Source organism: Pleuronectes platessa, chromosome 10 (genome assembly GCF_947347685.1).
Source record: "Pleuronectes platessa chromosome 10, fPlePla1.1, whole genome shotgun sequence".
NCBI classification, from domain to species: domain Eukaryota; kingdom Metazoa; phylum Chordata; class Actinopteri; order Pleuronectiformes; family Pleuronectidae; genus Pleuronectes; species Pleuronectes platessa.
Genome location: NC_070635.1, coordinates 9,869,888 through 9,897,596, shown reverse-complemented (window position 1 = coordinate 9,897,596; position 27,709 = coordinate 9,869,888). Strand labels below are relative to the sequence as shown.

Genomic DNA, 27,709 nt, shown 5'->3' with positions numbered 1-27,709 from the left:
TGATGCAGGTTATGTGGAGCATGCAGATCAAAAGAAACACTCAGATCCATTGTGCACATTCTTTAGAATTTATTTCACCAAGGCACATATTTCACATTGAGGCCAATCAGTGTGTGGAAGACGCAACTTGATGTTACAACAATAATTTAAACATGATGGTATAATAATAGTAAATAAGAATCGAAAACTGTATAAAAGTACAAAAGACAGGAGTCTTGCTCCGCTGCAGCACAAAATAAATAGTTCCACCAAGATATTTAAATAAATAGTCAATACTGTTACAAATACTAGAATAGGAATTAACAAAAAATTATAGTGATAAAATTGGTAAAGCAGACTACATTATATTGTAGAAAACAACATAATACACAAAGCACTGTATACAACAATTTACATTCTTGTAAATGTATGTACACCTGTACAGAACGTAGTGTCACAATACATAGTATTTTAAGGCTTTGGGTGTTAAAGTAAAGAAAACTAACAAACAAACTTTTCTACCCAAGAAAATCACATGTTGAAAATCAGCCATCTCTCTCATCCAAGAGGCTAATCCTAACAAGTTTGTGCAAAGAATCTAATCAGGTCCATCAGTGCTCAGCAACAGGGCACATTCATTCAACTTTACCACAATGTGAAATATGCCTCCTCATGCAGAATGGGGAAAAAAGGCCTAAAAACTCTGCCTGTGGTAGAAGTATTGACTTCTTTTTGACTACCATCCTGACATTAACAAATTAAAACAATTTCACATGCCACCAATTGGTTCGTTAATACATGATACGTTAAAACATTGTTAGAAAATGACACTTCTATCATCTAAACTGTTTATTTTAAGGGCACTTTAAGTGATTAGGTTGTGAAAACTTTGGCTATGCAAAACTCTTTGCTACACCTACTGGAAGAAGTATTGGCTGAAGAAATACAATTAAATTAAGTTAAGTTTAAAACAAAAGTAACGATCAGAGCTACAGGTTCAGGAAGTGCTACTGTGTTTGTCTTGAGGATCAGTGAGACACACTACAAAAAAGGAAAGATGACAAAAGATGCGGGCAAATAAATTCACGTTGATACAGAAATAGAGAAGAGAGTGACACATTACAACGTCAAATAAATAGAATTAAATAAATTACCGACAGTCAATAAATAAATAAATACATAAATAACATGGTCATGAACAAGGCCTTTAGGAGAATGTTTGGGGAATGGTGAAGTGATCATCATAGTTAAACCGGCTGTTTGCTTTAACGGGGGAATCTCGATGGTCGTAAATGGCTGCAGTGTAGCGCATCCTCATTGGCTCTGGTAGAAAGACACATTCTTCAACACTCATGTCACTGGTTGATGTTCTGGCCTCTTGAGGGACGCTGTTGACTGCAGTGCACACTGACATGGTCCTTATTCCCCTTTTGGCTGAGGCAGGACTCCATGTATCCTCATGGCTCTGCAGCCAAGCAGTTCTCGGATCATCATTGGACTGCAGTCGCTTTGGGCTTGAGGCTGACGAACGCTCTGTATGCCCAATCACAGAAGAGCTTGAAGTGTTGGAGGAGCTCGTGGCTGGACTGCAGCACATCGAACTGATAGGGGAGGTGAGGGGGGAGGGAGGGGATCGCCGGAGTCAGCCTCGGTGCTTCAACTCTCAGCATCTGTGGACAAGAAGACAGGCATGATTAATTTATCGCAGGGGAATTTAAAAGCGAGAGCAAGCTCCTCCAAACTTTCTTTAACATTGCGTCATAGGGCATGTTTTTAAATGTTTATTTTAAAGGATTTTTCAGGAGAAAGGAAACCGAGCTCTTTACCTGGCGGTGCAGCAGGTTGATGAGAGATTTCATTTCTCTGATCATCTCCACCAGCTTGGGCACAGCAGGGTGATGGTGCTTCTTTGAAACCTTGTTCAGCCACTCAAAGTGGTGCTCGTACAGCTTCAGGTCAGCGTGCAGCTGAGAGAGTGTGGGCTTCAGCTGGAAACAACACAGACATACTTTAGAGACTTAGCAAGGGTGTGGCAAGATGTTTGGAGAGAAACAGACCAGCGGCTCTTCCTTCACACACACGCACACACACACACACACACACACACACACACACACACACACACACACACACAGACACATTATCGGGGCATTACCTCAAGACTGTTGAGGTCATTGGCTGATCTGTTGCTCATTTCTGGCAGAGACCTGAACCTGTGGGGCTCCACTTCTGAGTCAAACGCATGCTCCCTCTGAAAGAGAAAACGAGACACAGAGCAGCTCATTAGTAATTTGCAGCAGCGCAGTTTAACTCATCCTGAGACAAGTCACGGCAGCATGAGGAAAGTATTAGTGTGGCACCTCGGTTGGATTGGATCGGACTGTTTTCGGTGCTTAGAGACAGTAGCTTTCACTGGCGGGAGTGTGGTTGATCGGGTCAGGGTGAGTTCACCCACATTCAGCCTCCCCAAATGTCAACAATAAGAGAAAATGACCTGAACCCACAGGATGTTTTCTACAGGGAGCGAGGATAACAACATATGCTGTGACTAAGAAAGCTCCAAGTGGGACAGACAACACAGGACTGTAGGGAAACTCCAGGGTCACAGCTATAAAAAGATGGAATGACGCAGTGCTGCTGCCCAGATTGAGTTGTGCCGTAAACTACGTCCAGGCAGTAGGAGTAGGCCCCATCGTGGCCAGCAGGGGGGGATAAAGAACCTGAGAGTCCAGGGCTGTGTAACTCTACTTCACTAAGGCAGTTAGGCTCATCGGTCGTACAATTTGGCTTTAAAGATGTTTGCCGGATTCACTAATGAGTGGAGATAAACAGAGACGCCGATGACCGATGGGCCTGCGTCATTTCCAACCAGCAGGGGAACATAACAACATCAGGATGGTGACGATGCGGAGAAATGATTTGTATAAACAGGTTGTGTGTGCTTAATGCTTCCTAAACCTGTTGTGCTGTTTTTCCTTTCTCCACGGTTGTTTGTGCTGATGTTTTCAGAGATGAATTTGTTGCTTTGTCTCTCATGTCGCTCCATCAGCCTTTCATAAGAGCTCACTTATGTTTGTGGTCAAATGTTTTGTCTCTGTTGCCTTTGTCCTCTTCCATCCCTTGCTTCTTCTTCTCTGCTCCCCCCTCTCTCTCTCTCCCTCTCTCACACCAGGTGCACAAGCACATGCACAGCACATGCACGAGTGCACGCATGCACACACATACACCACTGGCTTGTCATCTCTCTGATCTCTTCATCTCTTGTGGTTTCTGCTCCATCTTTCTCAGCCTTTAATTCTCCCTCTTATCCTCCCCTTTCTTGCTCTCTCCATCCCAGATTATGACCTCACCTGACAGAAGTCAGCATCCAGGTTCTTTCTTCCTGAATGCAAATACTGTAATGTGATAAATCTCTTTTTTTTTGTGTGTGATTTTTATCAAGTCACTTTGCTGTGGTGACCGAAAGCAAAACACTAAACACTGCACCTACACAACCGTGGCTATATACAGACTGAGTGTGCACACACACTCGGCCACAAAAATGCATACACACAAACGTATGGAGACACATTTGCACTCATACAGCATGCATGCAAATACACACAGACTCACTCACACAGATACACAGGCGCTTCGGAAAACTTATATAGACCCATGTGTAAACACAAACGCACTTTTCTTCCTTTAAAGCATCAGTTTCGAGGCTTTTTGCAGGGACTTTCCATGGATTCCCATCCTATTTATCTTTCCAAACTCTGTCCTCCTTTTAGTGAAATTCCACACAATAAGGAAAAATGAACCTTCCACATTACTGAACACTGTCTGCTTCTGTCCCTAACACCCTTAGATCAAATCTGGACCCCAGGTTAGACGACTGCTACCCAACGAGTTGCGGCACTGTTATAAAACACTTTCTGAACAGTATCTTCTTGTTAAAACTAGAGAGAGTATGTGGCTATATTTAATTTGATTTAATCCCCTGAACAAATGAGATAAAACATTTGCATATTGCAAGAATAGAAACCAGATCAGCCATGTGTAGCCAGAGATCTGGAGATATGATCCTGCTTTTTCTTTCACCTGTTAAAACAGTGTTGATATACAATCACCAGCTGGAGCCAAATCTTGGCTGAGTTCTCAGACCTGATTTTCCTATACCCACTCGCCTGTCAACAAATTAAGATTTCAATCCGGAATTGTCGGCACGGTACATTCAAGTGATTCACATTTCACAGGAAAAGACACTTCTTCAACACTCCCGACACTTCCGCAGTCTACCAACAGAACACAAACATGTTTCTATGTAAACAGGCATGTCACACACTCTGCTGCCACTTTGCAGATGACATGCTCAGAAGTTCAGCCTTAGTTGAACATGGATACAGGTATGTAATTGTAAGTTTGTATTCATTGGAGATATTGAACTGATTGCTAGAACCCTGTTTTAACCATGTCATGTCTTAACCATCACTTTAAATTGGTGTTAATTCTACTTAATTCCGTGAGTCTTGATTGGCCAATCGTCATGCTACAGCCGTCAGTCAGGTGGCCGAACAGACCGGGAGGTTGCTGAGTCAGACCCCCCCCTCCCCCTTTGGAGTCCAGTGTGGATTAAAAGTGAGATCACTCAGTCAAAATCAGCCCTGGGGCTTTTGCTGCTCTGATCCAAGCATGCAGACGGACTGCTGCCAGTGGGTCATTAATGGAAGCAGCTTAAGTCTGACTGAAGTCCTGAGCAAACCTGGTGTAACTCAGCAAAACAGAGTTTCCTCTACATTGCATGATGCAAAGTTAAAGTAGTTTGGGGGTTAACTAAACTGCAAAGTAGCATCACCACTAAAATCCAATTAGGGAGAGATCTGTCATGGCAGGCTGTGGTGCAATGACCGGCATCCTCTCCCGCCCTCACACTAACAATTCAATTAGCACAGAATGACCTGTGGGCCTCATCAGTGTCTCCACCAATCGGATGCTGAGGCTGGTTATCATTAGGGCAGCATCATCTTCACTTACCAGCAGTTCCTGGGTGAGCTTCATCAGGTTTTTGGTCTGATTGGACAGCTTATCCATGTCAGTGGGCCGCCGATGTGGGGCTGGAAAGGCAGACGTAAACACTGGCAGCTGAGCCAATAGCAGCGAGAAGAGGAGAGATGAGGAGGAGTCGAGCAGCACTGTAGGAGCAGAGCAAAACGGAAGCAATTAGTGGAAAGGCGCTGTCATCTCGCCACGATGATAATGACCTCAGGCCACGGCTGTCAGTTCTAGGGGGAAGATATTGCACCATAATATAAACAATAGCTCCAGACTTGGCAGAGGAGTCCTGAGGAGCTTCAGTGTCAGAGTCATGTTTTCACAGGCTGAACGCAAATAATTAAATCATTAAAAGCCGGGCCCCAACACTGAATATCAGCATCGCGCCTTCACCATAAGCAACGCGATGAATGCAGCGGATTGTCACACCTGCAACTGGATAGGTGTGCGCGAGTTGGTGGTATAAATTATATAGACCAGGCCGAGTCGACTCTCAACAGTAAGCTCATTCATTCTGCCTCCTTTCAAGTTCAAATACAAGGTAAAGTATTAAAAGGGAACCACAGCGGTGTTGAAATTATGAATGCTGGGTAATTACAGGTGAACCACAAGAATCGCAGCCAAAATAACACAGCAGGAGCATCCGAGCGCCCTGTCCCTGTGCAACTCCAACAGCTCGTGGGGAATAAATCTGCTGGTGCTGCTGGTGCTACAAGGATCATCAGCATTATCAGTTAAGTCCTCACTTGTTTAGAAATTAATAAATGATAAGTACTAGACCAGGGAAAATAGTATAGCTTCCACATAAAAGTTACATAAATATCATAAAACTACAATTTATTATATACATCATATTAAATACATAACTGGACACATTTGAGGATAAAATTATATATATATAAAAAAAAAAACACTTACATTTCATATTGGTCTCCAATGGTTTTGAAAACCAGCAGACAGACGTGGATAAATAAATAAATAGAAATACAATAAATAAATTGAGCTCCGGATGTTGTCACGTGCTCCGGTTTCTTCTTCTTCTTCTTCCTCTTCTTCTTCTTCTTCAGACAGTTGTCCGGACAGAATGAATGAGAGGGAGAGAGAGCACAGTGATGGCTGGAGCTCCCACCGGAGAGAGAGAGAGAAAGTGTCAAAGTCAAACTTTCTGTCTTTAAAAAGCAGAGTTTGGAGATGAGCCCCTGTGGTCTTTATGGAGGAGGCTGAGAGACGCTGACAGGCAGCGTGGAGAGAGAGGGAGAGAGAGAGGCAACAGGAGTGCAGAGGAGAGAGAGAGAGGATGCGAGTGTGGTAAGTCCAATATTTTGCGCGCAGTGAAGTGTTTAGGCTTGTTTAAAACTTCCTTTATAAAGACGTCGGGCCTATGACACATCGGCAGTGACTCACTTCATTCATAAAAACACACACACACACACACGCACACACGCGCGCGCGCTCTCCTCTCCTCTCCTCTCTCTCTCGCTCCCTCTCTCTTTCCCTCTCTCTCCTCCCCTCCCTGCTGCCTGTCTAAAAAAATGTTCCGTTGTTTTTTATTTTTTTTCTTCTTTCCTTTCCTCTATCACTTTCTCCGGTCCCTATCTCCAGCACTTCCTCCGTCGCATCCCGCTACCTGCGCCAATCAGCCCCATCTCTACCTCCCTTTTTGTTATCTCTCCATCTCCAAATCTCTTCCCCTCTCTCTCCCTCTCTCTCTCTCTCTCTGTGTGTGTGTCTATCTATCCCTGCAGACGTTTTAAAAAGCCCATTGTTTTCATGTGTATCAGCACATCTCCTGTAACCATGTGTCTTTCAGGGCTCTACTTTTACCTGGCCTGTCTCTTTTTTTGTGTTGCTCTTCTTTTCGAAGTTGAGATGTCACTGAAAACAATTTGTTGTTCAATTTTATTTTTCCGATTTCTCTCTACACATCATGGCTCATACGCGCCGCAAACACCTTTTCTCTCCCATATTTCTCTCACCCCTTGCTCTCTTTTTCTTTCAGAGCCCCTCCTGAGACAGCAGCCTGTTATTTCCACTGCCCCCCCACCCTTCTCTCTCTCTCTCTCCCTTTTTTTTTCTTCACTCCTTCTCTCCCTCTACAGGGTGAAGGAAAGAGTGAGGAGTGAGAGACGGATAGGAGCAGGGGAGAGGTGTTGTCCAGACCAGAAGGGGCCTCTGAAAGTGTTGCATAGAAACAGTGAGCGGAGACACACACACACACACACATACTGTACACACACTTATATATATGTACACACAAACACACACAGACTTTGAACACCACAGGACATTTACTTACAGACACACACTGCGCGGTTGGAGTGGGTATAGGTGATGGGGTCAAAACATTAGATACACACATACAAAATATACTGTAAGTCAATGGATGTACACACACGCACGCACGCATGCACACACAGGCACGCACGCACACACACACACTGGGTTGGGAAGAAAAACTTGATGCTCCAACAAACCGAAACACACACACACACACACAGAAACACACACAGGATACATGCAGAATCGCACGCACACACACTGACTGTAGCAGGATTTGTCACACTCTCTGTGTTTCTCTCTCTCCCACACACACACACTCACACACATGGCACCGTGGAAGCACTCAGTCAGGTGCAGTAAAGCATGGCCTACTGTTGCGAAGGGCAAAAATGAGTTTCAAGTCGTCACAGTGGGACAGTTAGATCATCATACTGTATACATAGTCTCAAACACGCAGGCACACAAACACGCACACACACACACACACACACACACACACACACAAAGGGAGAGAGAAAGAGAGAGACCAGGGAAAAGGAAGAAAGCGCTTTGGAGTCTGAGTGTGAGATTAGGGGACCCTCATTCACAGACACACACTCATGGTGTGGTTAGAAAATAATTAGTGGTGGGCCCTGTATATGCGCACACTCATACGCATATACACACACAGAGTTGCCAGTCCAGCGGTGGGCCTACACAGACAAACAAACACCCTCCAAATGATGCAGGCCCGGTGGCAGCGAGTGGGTGGCAGCGTTGTTGTGGTGGAAGAGGGTCATGCTCTGTTTTCTGGGTTCAACGGTAGAGAAGAAAAGCAAAGGACAGGAGGTGAGCCGGAGAAGAAGGAGGAGAGGAAATAGATGATTGTGGTTGGACGTATAGGGAGATATTGACACACTCGCTCTTTTTTAATTTCCCACATCAAAGGGCCGTTTGAAGACACAGCTGGGGAGAGAAGAAAAGAAAGAGTGAAGTTAGTCACTCTCCCTCATTCCCTCTCTGGGCCGCCTCTCATGATGGGGGTCTCCTGGGTGGTTCTGAGGCACACAGCCTGTGTTACAGGCCGTCCGCCAGCGCTGATCACTCACACACTTATGACCCGGGTTGGGTGTGTGCGTGTGGGAGTGTGTGTGCACTTGCGTAGATGTGCATGTGCAAAGTAGAAGAAGTTATGTATCTTTGTTTAGACTTTTGTTTTTGTGTGTTTGAGAGGGAGCACACATTGGCACATGCCTGTTGGAAAAGGGGGAATCCAGGGTTTGTGTAAATGGGTGTGCATACAGTATATGTGTGTAATTATGGGTATGTGGTGGTATAAGTGCGGTGTCTGCGTAACGTGCATGAGCATCAGTGTTTGTGTGTGCGCCTGTCTGCGTGTGTGTTTGTGTGTGGCCTTCATATGCTTCCCATTACATCACCAATCTAGGAGGAGAAACAGAGTGAGACACTCAGACGACGACCTCAAAGACATCAGAGAGGAAGGGGAACCTGTGACAGGGCCTGCCAGCCGGGCCTCGCTGCCAGACAAACTTTACTCACACAAGCTTCACTCAATTCACTCATGCTTTACACTGGGTTTCCTGTGCGCCATGGCATGTATTCACACATTATTACGTAACCTTCAAATCATTTGAATGCCTCACACACTCTTCACTCACCTTGTGCCGGGCCGTTAATCCGCACAATCGCCCGATTCATTCACCATTCGCCAAAGTAACTTTAAAAAACGTTCGAGTATTAGCTTAATACTCTTCTTGGTTTATTTAACTGACAGGGAAGTGATTGAGCAAGAATGGGGTTTTTTATGTCGGGGGTTTTTGTCCGGTGTTTCTTTAGTGTGATTAAGGTCGCAGCCCGATCATGAGAACAAATACCAAATCAGCCAGTTCGGATCTTGTTGGTTTTCCCATAAATGTTTATTGCTGTGGGTTCATTTCCACGTCCAGGTGGAGGATAAAGCAGTCATGTGGATTTTAGAGTTACGTCTCATGTTCTGCTTACCTCAGAGTGTCGTATGTAAACAGTGTGCGTGTTGGCCGTGACGCAACACCGCTGCGATGGTAAAAAGGGATTATGGGACAAGTAGTTGTAATGAATTCATCATTTTTATGTTGCTCCCTCATTTCCTCCAGGGAATTCCAGCAGGTCCCAAGTAAACAAACGAGGAGATTACGCTCAAAGGGAAAACCAAAGGTTCCGACCAATTACTCTTAATATTTACTCTTCTATAACACAACACTTTCAAGTTTCCCCACGACCTCCTCCCCTCCTCTTCCTCCGTACTTCGTCATTCCGTCTCCCATTCATTCTCTCCCCTCTCCTGCCAAGTGCGTGACTCTGGTGGGGTATGCTATCTGTGGGGTTGTCATGGTAACTTAACCCCAACTCTCTGCCCACCGCCGTCGTAGCCTCATCCCTCTTTTCCCCTCAGCTTACCCCCCCCCCCCCCCCCCCCCCTTATACTTCAACCTGCGTCAGAGAGTGAGTCCGTTAATAGTTCAGTGGGGGGGGGGGAGATTGAGAAATAGTGACACAGGAGGGGGGCGGCAGTCATTGGACAATAAAGTGACGTTTCTGACTTTTCCTCAGTGTCAGAGATCACTGTTAATCCGCCTTTGTCCTGTTTAAATGGATTTATGACAACAGACCCTCCTCTTGACCCGCCCCCCCCATCCCCTTCATCTCAATCTCCGCTCCCACCAGAGAGTCTTTACTTGAGAAACCTCCCCATGGACGTGGTTTGCAAATTATGCGTGTCAATTGCTCGCTTCCTTTTCCATGGAAGCGGCCCACTTCAGACAGATATGGCTGTTGTGCATCTGTTGCTTTTCATTTTTTATTGGACCATTAAAGGAGGACATTAACCAGCATCATTATTGCAGGTTTCCTCCACTGGCTCGGCTCACAGAGCCATGCAAAGGGCAGGATGCAGGGATGAAAGGGGGAGCGCGAGGCTCTCCCAGCAGAGACGAGGGGAGCAAAACGTTTGAATCAGCTCTCTATTAAACACACATTTTTACGAGGCTTATTTTGTTTGGAGGCCAGGGTCCACAGTGTGGGACGAAATGCAGCGTATGTGTGTGCGTGCGTGTGTGCACGTGTGTAACAGTGACTGCGAGTCCCAGAAGCACCTCCCCTCTCTGACTCGGCGTGGCTCACCTGCTCACGTTCCCCTCGACACTCTCACTGCGTCCAAGCAGCTTTGTGTCTGCCAGCGAGGAAATCTCTGAATGAACTTGTTGAAGCAATAGTTCACAGACAGTGTGTGAGAAGGAGAAGAGGAAAGGGGGGAGGGGGAACAGGGGGGGGGGGGGGGGGTTCAGGGGGAAGCAGGCTACCCACGCCAAAGGAACTTTTTACTGTGCAAACACACTTTCCATCTACCCATGCTTGCTCCCTGCGTCTCAGACTGGTGTTAATGCAGTGGAGAGCCCGGGCCTGTCTCAGAGCTCCCTCCCGCTCCTCTCTCCGCCATTCTCAGTCGCCCGAAACATTCTTTCCTCCCCTGTCATTGCGTGTCCTGTCTGCATCCCTCTCTCCCTCTCCTCTCCTCATCCTCCTTTCAAAGTGCTTCCCCTTGCTCTTTCACGCACTCCCTCACCCGCTCGCTCGCTTCCACCTCACACCCCTGTCTCCTGCTGGTCTCTCTCTCTCTCTGTTTCCTCTGCCACTGTCTGGTGTGCAGAGGGATCAAAGAAATATAAACAGTACAAGCTTCAAACAATCAGAGCACGTTCTAATCGAACATGATGTGCAAATTGTGAACCACTTGTATCACCTGGCTGCAACATCTCGGCTCCACTGACCCTCTATAAAAAACTTCTGTTCAAAAAAAGAATAAAAAGAGGGAGGGTGAAAGTGCAGAACCTATATTTGGTGCATTCCTCAGCATGCAGAATAGTTTCCTCGGAGACATTACTTGCGCATTGTCGTCCTTTCTTTGTCCGTCTCACACCATTTTTTGTGGTGAGTTACTACGTGTTTGTCTGAGTGATGCACACTGTATTAGATCTGACCACTGCTCTCCGTGCGTCTGCGTCAGCCACACACTGAGTCCGTTGTCATGTTATTCTACGGAAGCTGAGAGATGCTGACAAACAGTCAGGGGAAACGGGAAGGAGGGTGTGTGTGTGTGTGAGTGAGTGTGTGTGTAAGGGGGCCTGGAGACACGACGGGAAAGAGTGAGGGGAGCGGGAAGACAAAAGGAAGAGGACTGGTGTGACGTCGCAGTTTGCCCTACAGAGTGACTTTGTCAACGTGACGTGACCTCAGTCACATGGAGGGGGGGGGGGGGGGGGGGGGGGGGGACGATGCCCTTTTGCAGATGGATGGACACACATACACACAAACAAACTCGCACAAACACACATATGCTTACGTCTGTGAGACCGTTCCCCCCCAGCATTTAAAACAATTTATAACCCACTAGCCCCTTTAACCTGACAAGGCCTGGCTCTTTCTTTGAATGCTGACGCACTTCAGGCCCCTTCATTCCGGACTATTCATTATATTAACGCTCATTACACGCTGACAATCATAAATCAACCTCCCACAACAATGATAGCAGATAACACAACTTATAACACAGCACACAGCCAGCTGTAATGATTCTACTGTCGTTGCTTCAACCACTTCCTTTGCGTCAGCAACCAGTGTGTAAATTTCATCATAAATAAGAGCAAACACTGGAAAGGAAATTTCATATCCGCACGTTGTCACTGTTTATGTTTTGAAGACGCGTGCTGACGGGGGATCAGGGAGCTCAGCGCAACAGTCGGGAAGCAGAGTGTATTAGAAAATGTTTGGAAATCAAAAAAGGCTTCTCTCCACATTCAGTAGGCTGTGCTTTGACCGCACAGGGAGGGGAGGTGGACCTCAAGTTCACTGAAATGTCAGCTTTGGTTTGAAGTCACTTTGACTTAAAGCGGTGCAAACACGGCACAGAAGATACACTGTCTCGCTTTTTTAGATTCAAGTTTCTGCTGCTGTCATCGTAGTGCAGTTTGTTCTTTTTGCACTCTCATGCGGAAAGAAAACATTTACAGTAAATGTTTACATAAACAGAATTATCTATCCCTCATACTTCTGGGACTCCTTATCTCTGGAATAGTGAAAGTAAGATATGGAAGTTCTGTTTTTGCATTCTTCTCAACCGCCATTATCATTATCTCCAAGTCTGATGGGCATCATTGTTGTTCATCTGCACGACCCGTCACAGCCCCATGGTCTCTTCAGTTTAATTTTTTTGACCTTTGTTCATTGTGGGAACTCACAAAAGCTTTGGTTGAACAACCACCTTCATCATTGGAAGTCTGTGACTCAGAGGAATGATATGGAAGTTATTTTAATCTCTCTATTCTTGTCCCCAATGTTTATGAGCACTCTGACCCTCTGATGTTCCCAATTAGCCATAAATTGCTCTGTTGGGAGGTATTTAAATGCTTACATGTCATCTTCCATCAATAACAGTCTGTGAGTCAAGGACTTCTAAATGAAAGCTTTCCAGAATTTTTCTATTTTTGGCACTGAGTTCACACGCCTAACCATTACGCCCCTGCCGCCACTGTCTCTTTATGTCTCCTCCCTTCCCTCCCTGGCTCCTCATCGTCTTTCTTTTCATCAATCACAGTGTCCATCATCATCACAGGGGTCACCAGTGGATGAATGAATGGTGTCGTTGGCCTCTGCGTCTGCCTTGTATTACAGACGCCCTCACATCTGGCTGGACCCCTGGTAGTGCCAGGAAGCATGCCAGGAATGCACGGTATGGCCCAGTGAGCGATAAGAAGGAAATTCCCCGCAGGCGGCTGGACTAAAAGCCAAGAAACAACAGGCACATGGACAATCACCAGGGAGAAATGAAAGGGATGACGACAAAGAGTGGGATGGAGAGGGATGGGACAGGATGCCTGGACAGACGCAGGTCTAGGTTGGACATTAAGACAATAAACACTGGCAGTGGCTGTCCTAGGGAGCCGAGAGTGACGACAAGGATGGAGAGGTGACACATGATGAAAAGAAAGGGATGGGAAGGATTGGGATGGGACGACTGGATAGAGATAGGCAAGAGAGGGTCAGGGAGAAAAGAGCTAATGTCCTGCGATAAAGGTGGGATGAGGAAAAAACTAAGTGATGCCATGGAAGAGAGTGACCGAAGCAAAGATAGCAACTGCGAAGACGTAAAACAGACTATCAGCCATATAAAGGGTGTTGGACGACAGCAAGGGACAAGTGTGGGACAGGAAGAGAGCACAGCGATAGGGGCTCGCCACAGGAAAGGTTAACCCCTGTTAATCAGCCCCTGATTCGGTGACAGTGAGTGGGAAGAGGACGACAGGGACACACCTCTCAGGCAGATTTCTGAATGGTGAGTCCCCAGGTTTGACTGATGGCACCGTTTATTGAATCACCGGTCCGGCTTTTCGACAGTGTCTAACACGGTGACATCTGCATAGGCTTTCAAGTTCAGTTGGATCAGCGAACACAACTTGGCCAAACCCTGATCCAGATTAGCTTCCCTACTACAGACTTACATCACGTTACATGAGTGGCCACTAACAAGTCTACATCCCCTCTTGTCTGGCTGCGGATGCTGGTTTTCAGGGAGGCCAGAACTGTTTTGAGCTGCTAAATTGCACCAGTGGGGATTGGATTACCTACCGCCAGGGTAGTCCCCCCCCCCCCCCCCCCTTCTAGGTTGCCTGTTTCTCTTGGATTACATCAGAGTGTAGGCTCCTTCATCTGTGAGTAAGCACATACCTCACAGTCACGGGGGAGGTCAGAAACATGTCTAATGTGTTAGAACAGAAAGGGGATAATGGGATATATGAACGAGGGCAGGAAGTATAAACAGTGTTTGCTGTGCATGGTCTTGTATTCATCTGCAACGGAAAGATAAGAGATACAGAGGCCGGTTGAGCCCGGTGATTGAGTTTCTGTTTATTCGTTCCTATCTGGCCCGGACCCAGTCTTTTCTGAGTTCAGATCATAAATAACGAACAACCTGGAAGGAAACGAAACATTATCCATATAACTCCCCAGGGTGTCTTATCTTGTATGACAATGATTCATTCCTGTAATATGACAGCGTAGACTTCAGCCAATTACAATAACAAAATGGAGATAGATAAACAATATTCCCCGCCACAATCTGGGCTTCTTTCTCTCAAAAGCCACGTACTAATTAATCTTCAAAGTAAAAAGCATTCTTGCGTGACAAAGCAAGTCTTGTAAGTCGCCACGCAGATCGAATCGGAGCACTCTGCCGGGTCAGATCAACATTGTAAAGCTTAATAGAGATACAGTAAGTGCAGAACAATGTGATGAGGGGCAATATATGAGACCCCATTTGTACTTTACGGTGTGGTTCTACAGAACCAATTGAGGTCAGGATCTGATCCAGGGAACATGAACCAAACAACCTCTCACTTGTGTGTTAAGGTCAAAACCTCACATAATTATTCAGGGTGCTCTCACACTCGACCGGACCGGCCGTAGAAGATGCTAAAGGTGCCACAGTAATAAGTTCTGACCCTTTTTTGGATGGTATGAACTTTTGGAGGAGCTACAGGGAGTTGAGGAGAGATGAGAAAGGACGCCCGCCTGTAAACCAATCAATGTCAAGTCTGGGGAGACGCGGCACACGTAGGTGCTGACGACAGGATGTAGGTGAGCAGAGAGAAGGTTCTGCTGTGCACTCGCAAAACTGCAGTGAAACCAAAACTAACCGGATCAAATACGCACAATGGAAAAAAAAACATCAACCCTGTTTAGAATCCTTTATCCGGACTTTCAGGTGTGAAAACGCCCTTTGTGCGGTTCCTTGGCTTTTTGACCCATGTGAAACAGCTGACACAAGGCAGAAAAAGGTGGGTGTGTGAGTCCTGAAGCGAGCCAGTGAAAACGCACAAGCAGACATGAAGGAGAGAGAACTTTCTTCTAGGTAACTCCATTAAAAAAGAACCCCTGGGAAGTTTGGACGACTGACAGCTGAGGTGGAGCCTAGGGCACCCGGGCAGGAGGGAGAGTGTTTTTATGTGTTTACGTGTGTGTTTCCCTTCACTAATGGGTCCTATGTACTGTATTTAGCTGCAGGGTCCTCTCTCAGATCGTCATTGAGAGTGACGGGGGGGTTCACTCAGGGTATAGGAACAGGCCTCTGGGATAACCTGTGGAACACCCCCGTTATCCTTGAGGGAGCAATGCCTTTGAGGTGCTGTCCCCCGCCACCCTTCACCTTCAATGTGCCGAATCAGTGGAAGGCAGAAACTCAGAGAGTATCCCTGACACTAATATGGAAAAAAGCCTGTTTGGAGCGAATATAAGGGCAAATATTATTCTTCCTGAGCGTAACCACGGCGAGCACCTCTGACCTGGCAGTGAAAGTGCTGAAACAAAAAGCCCAAAGACTTTTTCTGCTCCATCAAAGGAGAGCTACATAAAATAAACACGGCCATCAGATTACCACGCTGAACACGGGCCGCGTTAGCCTGAGCTGGCCGCCCTGCCGCCCAACCCCATTGCTCTATGGGAGTTAAGTGTGGGGTCTGCTCAGTCAACACCATGACGCAAAATGGAACAAGCCTCTGACAGAAGCCCCAGGCTGATGGAATAAGGCCCCTACCCACAGGCCCACAGGCCCCCCGGCCCGAGAGAAACGTACTGAGCAAGAACGAGAAAGCGAGAGAGACAGGAAAACAGGAGAAAAGAGAAGGAAAGGAAAAAGGAAAGGTGGATGAGGACATTTTGTCAAAGAGGAAAAGACCACCAGCCCCATGTTGGTGGCACTGGTCATGTCCTGAATTGAAAGTCACCCACATAAACGCACTGCTGCTCGGCATTAGCAGGACAGACAGCCGCCAGTGGAGAGGGAGCCGGGGCAGGGCAGGGCAGGGCAAGGCAGGGTACAGCGGTTGGTGGTGGTGGTTGTAGCTGCCAGTGAGACTGTGAGGCTTAGCTGGCTGGTCCACTAACACTGGACACCCTCAGCCCAGAGGATCTGACCTCACAGGGGTTCTTTATATCCCCGCGTGCGCCTGTGTGCATTTGTGTGTAGGGGCATGCACGTGTGCACCAAAAAAAGAGAGGGAACGGTTTGTTTGTTTATGTGTGTATTTCGCATTTGGGTGACGTAACTGGGGGGAAAACAGATCTGTCCCTTGAGGAAGACCAACGTTTTTCTCTTGGCCTTTTAGTCACCTCACTGAGGGCCTGCTGTCCATTTCATCCCCGAGTCTCCCCATCTCCAGCCTCAGCCACAGTCTGCCGTCTGTCTGCATCTCACTGATTTCCCTCCCGGCACCTCTGACCTTCTCTCCAGTTGTCTCAAACCTCACACAGATTCCTACACCCCCAGTCTGACTTTTTGTCTGTGACCTAACAGAGAATCCCTTGCTCCCTTGTTTCCTCCTTGGCCTGAACACAGGCTTTAGCCTGGAGCCACACGGAGCTGTTCCCTCTGACGCGGTTCCAGCGTAGTCTCTTACTCTCTGATGACTGTGTCTCATACGGCCAGGTTATTACATATTTTCAGTCTGGGAACCAAAATGAGAAATCTGTCTTTGTTGCTACTGAGTCACAGTCATATTACTAATATTACTTCTTTTGCACATGGGTGATCTGGATAAATACAATTCATGTCCCAGCTGGTACAGGAAAACAGATTCTGCATATATCTGGTGCGATGACTACGTTGCACTTAACCCTCACACTTTCCTCTACAATTTCCCGATAAAACGTGTCTCACAGCCTCCATCAGTGGCCACACAGTCATCATACTCTGTCCTTTCCCCTTACGTATGTGTTGAAAAACCTCCTTATACTGCGGGCTTTATACGGTGACGCAGGGCTCAGGTAAAGTGTTACCAGATCACAAATAGATACTGGGGCAGCGCCAGGCTGTAGCTGTTAGTGCTAAGTGTGAGAGCCACGGGCCTTTTTTCTGGTTCCTGAAAATGGCTCCTGTGTGCGGCAACAATGAGCGCAATCACTGTGGTCCACTGGGCCTCACACCGGCAGCATTGCATTACCGCGCTCTGCCTCCCTACTGTTCCCCTTTTCTTTTCATCCTCCTCTCTTTTCTCCTCTGACTCAGCTGTTTTGTAGGAAACTCCGTCTCTTTGAAGAAGGGAAGAATCTTTCATTACTCGACAGCAGGGAGAGAGAAGGAGATGATAGGGAGAGAATAACTGGCCCATTGTCCTCGGCCTCCTCCCTCCGTCCACCAGTGATAATTGTGTTGGGCTAATTACAGAGAGCCGCTACAACAGGTGTGGGACTCTGCACCTGGGTACAGAAGTCTATTTGTGTGTGTGTGTGTGTGTGTGTGTGTGTGTGTGTGTGTGTGTGTGTGTGTGTGTGTGTGTGTGTGTGTGTGTGTGTGTGTGTGTGTGTGTGTGTGTGTGTGTGTGCGTGTGTACATGCGTGTGTCTGTGTGAGACAGAGAAACATGTTTGGTGTTTGTGTGTGTGTGTATGACTACGCAATGCCGGGTGAAAGTGTGTGTGACATTCGGTCTGTCAGTGATTGAGATCACAGAAAACCATGTGTGTGTCATGCGATTACTAAATCTTACATGTTACTTAATAGCGCTCAGACATTGGTCACCCTATTGTATCGCACACTACTGTAATGTCACACAATCGGCACGGACCCATGCCAGTCTGAGCCCCATCTGTGTTTAATTATAAAGCTACAGGCTACATCTGTATCACATTACGGGAAAGTTGAAATTAGCACACAAACACAGTCTCACTCTCACTCATGCACCGCATTGAATTTCAAATGAGAGTGATTACAATCACTTAATTGATAAATGTGACCCCAGGGAGCCTCCTCTCGTGATTCACAATCTATTACTGCTCTTTCTCAATGCCGTGGTTTTTTTTATTTCAGCAGAGTGAGAAGCTGGTAAGACTGGACAACAGTGATGATGTAAGCCGGGTTCTCACGGGATTGATGTGTGTGCGTGTGTGTGTTTTGTTTTCTTGAGCTTTTTACCGTAAAGGAATTCATCTGAGAAGCTGACCGGAAGAAAGGAAGCCATTTGGCCGCTCGCCAAAGGAGGAGCTTGATAACTTGCGTTTGCCGAGACACCACAGAGATTCACTCTCAAAACAAAGAGAGCGGTGATGCAGACGTCTGGCCGACTAGACAGTGAACTTGACTGGATATTACAAAATTGTGACAGTTCTAGTTGAGCTGTTACTCACTCCAAATAATGATATCACCTGTCTGCCTCCTGTTTATGACAACCACTTACTAGATCATGCTAAATGAGGTGGACTTTTTTTAAAGAGCCAGGGCATTATACCACATAAGTGAAATGGGATACCCACGGCAACAGACCGCTGGAGTGTGTCACAATAACCAAAGGGAAATGAAAACCCCCCCAGCTCTTAAGTCACCAGCTTTGACCTTTACGAGAGATTACCAAGGTAAAGGTGACCTTTGTGTGTGGTCGTCATGGTCTCATTTACTTGCTTGAGTCATGACCCTGGGTAAAAATGCTACCAGTCTTACAGGAAATGAGAGTGTGTCTTCGGAACAGTTGATAATGTAGTTGCATGATCGCCTCCGTTCTACCTGCAGACTCATCATTTAACGTCAAAGAGGAATGAGTCCTGCATCGCCACCTTGTGGAATGTTTCTTTGGTGTTGAAGCTCGAGATGAGTGCCAAACCCCAGGGGCCCTGCTGAGGGCAACGGACTTGTCAAAGATTATATGGAAACTGTAGGTCTTTTAGACTAGAATTCAGCTTTTTATTTAAAAACATGGACTTTGAAAACATACATGGAAGCCAAGACAAACAGTCACGTAAAGCATAACACTACGTAGCCCAACAGATACAGGGTGTGATCCCTGCTTTAAAATAAGTTCTATAAAGACATACCAAAGCCAATACATGTGTCATACTTGAAAATATTTAAGTGAATAAATGAACTGATATGGCAATGTCATGAAAAAAAATTGCCAGGGCACCAAAATGAGGAGAACATATCCAGATTTGGATTTAATGTGGTCTGCAGTTTGCCTTTTCTGGTGATTTCCCTTTCTACTTCTATGAGACAAATAAGGGCTTCCTCAAAGCCGAGTCCTCTGATTGGCTGGGAGCTCATCCTGGTCGAGTCCCCACAAGAAGGTGCGGAGACGGGTCACTTCCTTTTGGAGCTCAGGGCTTGGGATTGGCTGGGACAGGTCGAGGCGTGGAGTCTCATTTGGCAAGATGAGAGGAGGATGATCCAGGAAGCTCTCGAAGATGTCTAAAAGATGAGGAAAGGTTTACAAACGACCGACTTGGCAGAAAATCTTGATGATTTTATTATTTATGTTGTATCAGTATTACTGTTTGTCTTACCTCCACTCAGCTCTGTGCCTGGCGGAGGGGCCCAGGACGCTGGAGGAGCTCTGGTAGGCCCCAGCCTGTAGTGAGTGAGCAGGTGGTGCAGCTGGGACGGGCTTAACAAGACATGGTCCTCCATTAGACTGTTCCAGGACGACTGGAAGATGAGAGGTTAATGGAACACATGTTAGTTGATCTTCTGTCGGAGGGCTGTGGAGGCTCATTGAACACTAAGTGTATTACCTGGATCAGTCGAGTCTTCGGAATACACAGGAAGTTGACGGTGATTGACAGTTTCTTCATAAACTCTGAGGCAATGTCTCCTAATCCCGCCCCCTGTAGCCAATCCAGAACTATGTCCAAGTTTGTCCTGATCTGGACCGCTCTGGACCAGGAGAACAGTCCGTCTGGGAAAAACAAAATTCATAAGTGGAGGGAACCGCGAAGAAAATTTGTGAAAATCATGAATTGAAAGAAAACCTTGTTTAAAAAATATTTGCGTTAGATTGTAGTGTTATCTAAGCTAACAATCTAATCATCTTGTCACATCAGGCTTCATGAAGAGAAGAAATAACTCGTAATGAAAACGTTAACTCATAAAAAAAGAAAAAGACTGTATATATCAAATTATTCAGGGGTTTTGCAACCACAGCTTTATTTGGTCAGATGTGACCTTAGCAAACTGAAAACAGGCATTGCTGTTTGACTGAAATACAGATTGTACAGATTATATTAGGTCATTATTTTTGATAGAAATACAGATTACAAGTCACTGTTACTTACTGTTGCATTTTGTTAGAAATTTGCTTTTAATCGTTACCAGCGAGGTTATGTTTTTACAACTGTCCGTTTGCTTATTGGTTGGTTTGCGTGCAAGGCAACACGCAAACAACTGAAGGGATTTCCATGGAACTTGGTAGAAGTATGCAGTATGAGTCAGTGAAGAAGCCACAAAATGTTGATGAAGATCCGATACACAATCAGGATTAATTTGTTTTCTTTGGACAAAATTGGGCATTTTCACAGTTTTCGCTCGAAATAATTCCTGATTCTCTATAAAAAAATAAACAACTGGTATATTAAGGGAATGGATATCTATAAGTGTGTGTGATAGTTGGTTATTGGAGCTTGGCGGAGTTACGCGCCCTACTGAGTGCCATATGGTTCCGTATTGTTTGCTCTCAATTCTTCATTTTTAACTTGTAAGACACTTGCAAAGTTGCTTTATAGATAACGTTTATTCTGGTGTCATGGTGTTATTTATTTTGATCTCTTATTTAGATGTGATATAGTGACATAGCTCGGCTTTAAGATGTGTCTTGTCACCTCTCTCCAGCAGCGTGTTGAGCAGGGAGGTGTTGGTGAAGAAGAAGAGGTAGCCAAAGGTTTGGGAGGTCAGGGGAGGGGACAGACACGCCTCCCTCGACAGCATGAGGGAACAGCGATACACCTCCACCAGCCCGGCAACCTTGAGTGGTAAGGCAGACATGTCATCCACCTCTCCTTCCTCCTTGGTTTGTTCTTCTCCCTCTGCTCCCACTGCTCCATCCTTCTCTTTCTCCTTGTTCTCACGAGAGAATGGGTTACTGTCCAGGAGAGCTGGGAGCAATGAGTACAGGGTCTTTGTGGACAGAAAGGACAGAAACTTGAGTTAATAAAGTAATAATATGGTGAATATTATGTCGTAAGAATGATGGATCGGGAAAGAGACAGACAGAGTTAGGACAGAGAGTTGTTTTTTAGGTTTGAGCCACGCTAGCCGTTGGCAGTGCCATTTGATTCACATTTTGGTCAAGAAATTAATATTTGACCTCTCGATGAAAGCTAATGGTTGTAGTATCCAGGCATAATGAGCATGTGATAAACTGTATAGAATTAGTTTTGTAGTTGGGCTTTTGTCTGGTTGTACCTTGGTGAGGTGATACACACACTGCTGGAAAGTGTGCATAATGACATCATCCAGCTGTGCCAGTGCTTCTGAGCAGGTGTCCATGTCAGCTGTCAAAACTGGGTCCCCAGGGGCTTTAGGGAAACCATCAGAAAGATAATCACAACCATTTATATTTTGATTTATGTCGACATTACCAAAGTGGTTTATTTGACAAAAAATAATATTTCTGTTGTTTTCCAAACACTCTCACCTTCAAACTCAAACTCTTTCTCCATGGTTTCAACTCTGACCTGGAAGAAGTTAAGGAGCTCCGTGGCGTTGGACATCCAGAACATCAGGGGTCGAAGGTCAGACGAGAGCTTCTGAACATTGGGTGTGCTGATCTCAGCCTCTTGCTCTGTGGAACTGGACATAACATTTATGTCATGTCAAGGTTTTTGTTAGTTCTGAAATGATTGTGAGCATTCTTCTGTCTGTGTTTTGTTATGGTTTTAAAAGAGAAAAGCGCCATCCTGCGAGTAAAAATAGACTCAAGTTATTATTACTCAACGCTGTTTGAGCCATTTCTCAACATTACTTTGTTGCAATGCTTTCATCATACCACAAAAATTCACCAAAGACATAACAGCACAAGGCCAAATGCATCATGAATCACTCCGCGGGAGATCTCTAAACAGAGGAAACATGACGTGGAACAAAAATGCTCTTACTTTTGCGTGGGATGCTTATCCCCGAATTCCTTAATGTTATCCTGTAAAGAGAGTTGGAGACAGAAGAGAGGAGAGACGTTTGGGCTTAGTGTGGGGGTGGAGCAGGGGGAGCTGTGTCTCGCCCTGCAGCCAGGACAATTACAGCACATTTTCCAGCAGGAGGGAAGTGACATCAGCTCATCCTCGCTCATGTCCACAACCTTGCAGGCCACAATGAAGGGCACGTGTCTGTCTACTGGTTTTTCTGTCTGACTGAATGTGGCAATCTCAATCTGCCTACCTGATGTTTCCTGCCAAGCTTGTTTAAATGTGGTTATGGCCACGCAATACTATCCAGAAAAGGTTCACGGTTAACTTGTTCTTGTCTAGTCTTGAACTTATGGTTGTTTTTATCAATTTACAAACATTTACTGACTCATTTTAACGGCACGACTCTTTGGATGTTTATAGTCTGTCTGTTGGTCCCAGACTGAATTGGATTGGATGAACTGTGTGACACTTGGTACAGATATTCAATCCTACCGACTGAGGTCACCTCCTGAATTTTTCCTCTAGCGCCAGCAGCAGGTTGACATTTTTGGGTTATAGTGAAATATTTCCACAACCATTGAACTGCTGTGAAATGAAGTACAGACGTTGTTTTCCCTCACATTCAACTGGCATGGCTTTGCTAGGTGGCTAATGTAGCATCTTGACAACTTCAATTATACCTCTGGGATAATTTGACTAACCCCTATACTATAACACCATCATCAGGTCAGAGTTTGACAAACTTTGGTTTATGACCAAATGCTTGTGGTCGTTGGTGTTAAATGTGTTAAGCACGATAGGATGCTTACATTAACAATGTGAGGATTATAGCATGCTTGTGTTAGTATTTACCTCATTTAGCTGTGTGTAAGTAGCAAATGAAAGCATCCTCCGAGAGCTATAGGGCTGTCAACTCTTATTATAATAAAATGTTGGATTTGTTATGCCTTTATTACAGAGCTAACGATAGAGAGATGACAGGAAATGAGAGAGAGAGAGAGCGAGCGGATAGGACATAAAACAAAAGTCCATGACTGGACTCATTACATTTCCTGGTTGGAAACCTCACATATCTTTTAAAGATGTGTATATGGAGCTGTTTCCTTGAACTTACCCAGACAATTTCTTTAATTAGATTGGCTGACTTGAGTAATATCTGTGGCGTGAGAGCCGGGTCCAGGTGTTTAGAGGCGTGATCTATCATGATTGACAGGAGGAAAGCAGGAGCCAGTGGCCCACCACCAGAGTCTGGAGACGAGTTTTTGGAGATTATATCCTGGAAGAGAAAGGGAGGGATAAACATGGAGTATGTCATCAAGTCATTAAAGTCATTAAGAGTTTATATTAGTTAATTTTCTGCTTGTCTCACCTGTAACAAGGTGTCTGTATGACGGGGATGGAATTTCAACACTGCCTCAGTTGATCCCAGGTACTGCCTCAGCGCTTCCTGTCTGTCCACCAGGCCTGAGGGGCAGCAGGTGGTGGAGGCGTCCGCCTGCCACGGCAGGGTCAGTGCCAGCGGCGGAGCTGGGGTGACACGGGGGTCACGGTACAGGAAGAGGAAGTGGTTCCCAAGACCAATCACATCCCCAGGCTTTAGAACGGCCTCCCTATAAAGGGCCACTCCGTTGTGTGTAACTGCACCTCCCCTGAAGGGCCGCATCAAAGCTGGAATCAAATGGGAAAAGTTCAGGTTTGAATACATCAATAACTGCTAGAAAGGATCTTCATTTTCAGTTTCACACAGCATGTGGATGAATAGTAAAACTGCTTAGTTTGGAATTTTGTCAGACGCAAAGTCCGAGGAGACCTCTGAGCTGACGTTGTTAGTACCTTGTCCGGTGGGCGTCTCAGGAACAGCTGAGTCTCTCCTCACTAGTAAATGTCTAGCCAAAAGGTCAGGAGCAGAGAGGAATGTGTCCACCTTCAGAGGCCTCTTCCCTTTCCTCTCCCTCTCTCTATCCTTCTCTCTCTCTCTCATTGTGGGCTTTCTTCCAAACACATGCGTATGTCCCGCCATGATGTACAAAACAAAATCCTTGACAAAACACACACAGTGGAGAGTAGCAGAAAGTCAGGGAGGTCTGTTATCTTTGCAGTGGTATGACTTATATCAATCTTCCATCAGATGTTAATGATGTTGATAAGGAATGAAGTGTGTCACAGGTTGCTACAATGGAAACCTGTGTGAGGTCATTGTGTGAGACGGAGTGATGCACACAGGGGCTATTTGTGCCTTGGATGGAGAGGTTGTTGGGGCATTGTGTTGATCTGAGGCTGTTTTGTGCTGGCTGCTGAATGGGAGAGGCTCGTAGAGAGATGGAAACCCTGATGGTATGCTGCGATTACAGACATGCAGGTATGATGTCATGTTCACTTCGTGTGCACACGTGTATCTCCTCACAAATCCCCCACAACATGCCTCTCTGTTTGCATCTGGGCCACTTAGAGGGTGCACCTTGCAATATGTGCACATCAGTGTGTTTCCCCCTGTGTTCATGTGTTTACATAGTGTACGTGTGCGTTGGTGTTGTTTGTTGAGTATTTGTGTGTGTGATATCATCTGTCGGCATGTCCTACCTTGCACTGATCGTAACCCTGCAGCAACAGGAAGTAGGGCCGGTCTGTGGGTGGAAGGATCAAACTCTGTGACATCACTTCCAGGTCGGAACTGGAGTAATCCTTCTCGTCCTCCACTGTCTGGTTCAACCATCCAACCATTGCTTGAACTTTTGACCCCCTATTCTGAAATATTAGGTTAAGAGGTGATGATTAGAAGGGGGGGCGGGATACTCTATTAATTCAGAGCTTCCTTATCACATCATCGTCTTTACCTCTCCCGGCTGTGGGTTGATCATGCTCACAATGTTCTTCCTGTCCTGCACTGCACCATTGTTATTCGGCTGGTTGCCAGAGCCGCGTGGCTCATTGCTGACATGGTTCCCCTGGCGTCGCCTCAGACTCAGGTTCATGTCGCTGATGCTTCTCCTGAGCTCCGTGTTCCTCGCGCGGTGACCACGCTCGCTCTCCTCCGGCCCGCCCCCTGATGACATCCTGCTCCGCCGCCAGCGCACACCTGTTGTCCAGGCACACAAGCAGCGCTGTGGTCAGTTTGATCCCATGGAGAGTCGCATACCTGTGTGTTGAGTCTTGCACATACCTTGGTAGTTCTCTCCCTCCCTCTCCCGTTCCTTCTCTCTCTCCTTCTCTTCCCTCTCATAGTCTTCCCTCCTCTGGATTTCAAAGCGCCGCTCAAATCCGTCCTTAGGCCGCCACATGTCCACTAACAACAAGGGACATTCCCAGGGGGCAACATTTCTCCGGCACTCTGTCTCCCATTTGATAGCTCCATCTGGCTGCTTGATGGGCTTTCCAATGACATCACACAATAGGAAGTCCTCGGGGATGTGTTTCTGGAGAACTAGAAGGTAATGGAGGAAGTGAGGAAGAGGGGAAGGGTAATTATTTTTCTGAAGCACTCCTGTTTATGATTAGAATAAGTCATTTTCAATTGGCTCTAAAATTCTTTAGCAAACAGGTCTAAAGAATGGATTACAGCAGAGGTCCAAAGGAGAAGAAACCTCCTTGTCATACCTGCATCATCTGTTTCCTCCCTCTCTCTCTCAGTGTAGCGTGTGATGACTTGGGCTATGAGTTGCCTGGCTGTAGAGTGGATGTTGGCCAGCAGGGAGCGATAGTTGGCTCCACTGGACAGGGCATCCCCATAAATCTTGATCAGACCAGGGGCAGAGGAGGAAGCAGGGGGCAAGTAGTGGTGAGAGGACGGGGCAGCCGAATGTGCCCAAACCTCTCTCTCCCTCTCCCCCACTGCTCGGTCCCGGTCGCTGTTGGAGCGCCCCCGCAGAAAGAGATGGGAAAGGCGTTTTGTGCGAGACTGGGTCCCAGCAGGCCGCGGCCTGAGGAAGGCCGGGGAGGGAGACGGGGATGGGGTAGGGGAAGCCAGCGAGGGGGTGGAGTTAGAAAGGGAAGAGGAAGGGGCAGAGGTGGCCTCGTGGAGGGAGGCTGCGTCAGAGCTGGTGGTCGACCTGGTAACAACAGAGGAGGGGGAAGACAGATGCAGGGGAGAGGAAGGAGAAAGGAAGGGACCAGTCAGCTGTGAATTATGACTGACAAACAACAAGGACTAAAATAAAACAGGGAAAGGTTACAAGGTTGAAAGGATACTAATGACAGTGGAAGTAAGATAAGATGGCATCAGAGCATAAACTTTTCATTCAACAACGCGTATCAGGCACCGAGTTCTACCTAAACAATAGCTGGCATGAGAGTCGCTTAACCCGACACCAAGTATGTGAAGTGTAGAAGAAAACAGGAACACAAATGTGAGAACTTCAGACTGACTTGACAGAGATAGCGCTGGGCCAGCGACCACCTAGCTTGGCGAAGTGTTTCCTGGGCGAGTTGATCCACAGACCCACTGGGAAATGGAGCTTTCTGAAGCGAGGACTGCCAGGCCCCTCCATCTGACACATAGAGATGAAGGAGCAAATTGTTTTTTCCATTCAATCACCTGCTGTATGTCAACATATACAGTGCATGTCGTGTTCCTCGAATCTGCCTCTCAGGAATGTGTTGCAGTAATGCCAGCATCGAAACAATAAAACAATAGAATGAAGTCACCATCAATGATATCAACAGGATACCTACAGCTGGTTGTCCAGAATTAAACAAACAGTAAACAAATCAACCCGACCTCCCGCCCAATCAGCCGCTGAAAATCCAAGTGTGTATTCCCCTGTTCTCAAACAGGAAGCGTGTTTAGTGGGACTTGAGTCCAGCTGTCGCAGTGACAGGGAAAAACCCACTGCACGGGTCAGTGCCTGTCCCTTTCGCACAGTTCCTTCTACATTTGTTACAACCAATACCTGAGGATCACACTTGGTTTTTGCCTTTAAAAAGTGGAATCTAAAGAAAATCGTTGTATTCCTTTAGTAAAATATCACCTTTTTGAAGTTAATCTCGGACAAGACTGAAAATCTGTTGTATCGAAACATAATTTGATAAACCATGTAATTAAAATGATACAAATAGGAAATTCTTGTGCTTACAGGTATGAGGCTATAAATTCCACTTACCCACAGATACTTCCGATCCCTCTATGGCGTGTTATGATTATTCTTCGTTACCCGAATGCTAATACGCAGCTCACAGTAATCCAGTACCCTGATGTGTTTCCTTCTCCTCTCGATGAAATTCCATTTTTCAAAGGCCTAAACCCGTCTCACCCATCTACACACACATGCCCGTTTCTAATTCTCCATTTCTCTTGAGTAAATTCCCTTTTTCTTTTCTTTTCTAACGGGACAAGTTGTGCTGCTCTCGCTCTCCCTGGCTCTCAGGCTCTCTGGGTCTATAGATAGAGAAACAGGCCCATTGTTCTAAGTGACAGAATTTCCTTCCTTTGCAGTGGACAACACCTATATCCT

At 46.2% G+C, this 27,709-nt stretch overlaps 2 protein-coding genes across 3 annotated transcripts; both read right to left on the bottom strand.

Moving 5' to 3' along the window:
• Window positions 1–47: 47 nt before the first annotated feature.
• il11a (interleukin 11a) lies at window positions 48–6,374 on the bottom strand. The gene is made up of 5 exons (XM_053432516.1): window positions 5,929–6,374; window positions 4,993–5,150; window positions 2,135–2,230; window positions 1,806–1,967; window positions 48–1,649 (listed from the first exon to the last, which is right to left on the bottom strand). Exons 1-5 carry the CDS (start codon window positions 5,933–5,935, stop codon window positions 1,470–1,472), a joined length of 603 nt encoding a protein of 200 aa, XP_053288491.1. The 5' UTR covers window positions 5,936–6,374; the 3' UTR covers window positions 48–1,469.
• A 12,652-nt stretch (window positions 6,375–19,026) lies between these two features.
• Window positions 19,027–27,683, bottom strand: rasip1 (Ras interacting protein 1). 2 transcript variants are annotated; one of them, XM_053432828.1, is made up of 16 exons: window positions 27,359–27,683; window positions 26,625–26,746; window positions 25,857–26,308; window positions 25,423–25,683; window positions 25,097–25,338; window positions 24,843–25,007; window positions 24,096–24,300; window positions 23,632–23,930; window positions 23,377–23,538; window positions 22,233–22,273; window positions 21,773–21,927; window positions 21,541–21,653; window positions 20,958–21,252; window positions 19,875–20,038; window positions 19,647–19,788; window positions 19,027–19,551 (listed from the first exon to the last, which is right to left on the bottom strand). In XM_053432828.1, exons 2-16 carry the CDS (start codon window positions 26,744–26,746, stop codon window positions 19,373–19,375), a joined length of 2,997 nt encoding a protein of 998 aa, XP_053288803.1. In that variant the 5' UTR covers window positions 27,359–27,683; the 3' UTR covers window positions 19,027–19,372. The 2 variants fall into 2 exon arrangements, with proteins under 2 accessions (XP_053288803.1, XP_053288802.1); XM_053432827.1 differs by lacking the exon at window positions 27,359–27,683 and having other exon boundaries at window positions 26,625–26,755.
• Between the last annotated feature and the right edge of the window lie 26 nt (window positions 27,684–27,709).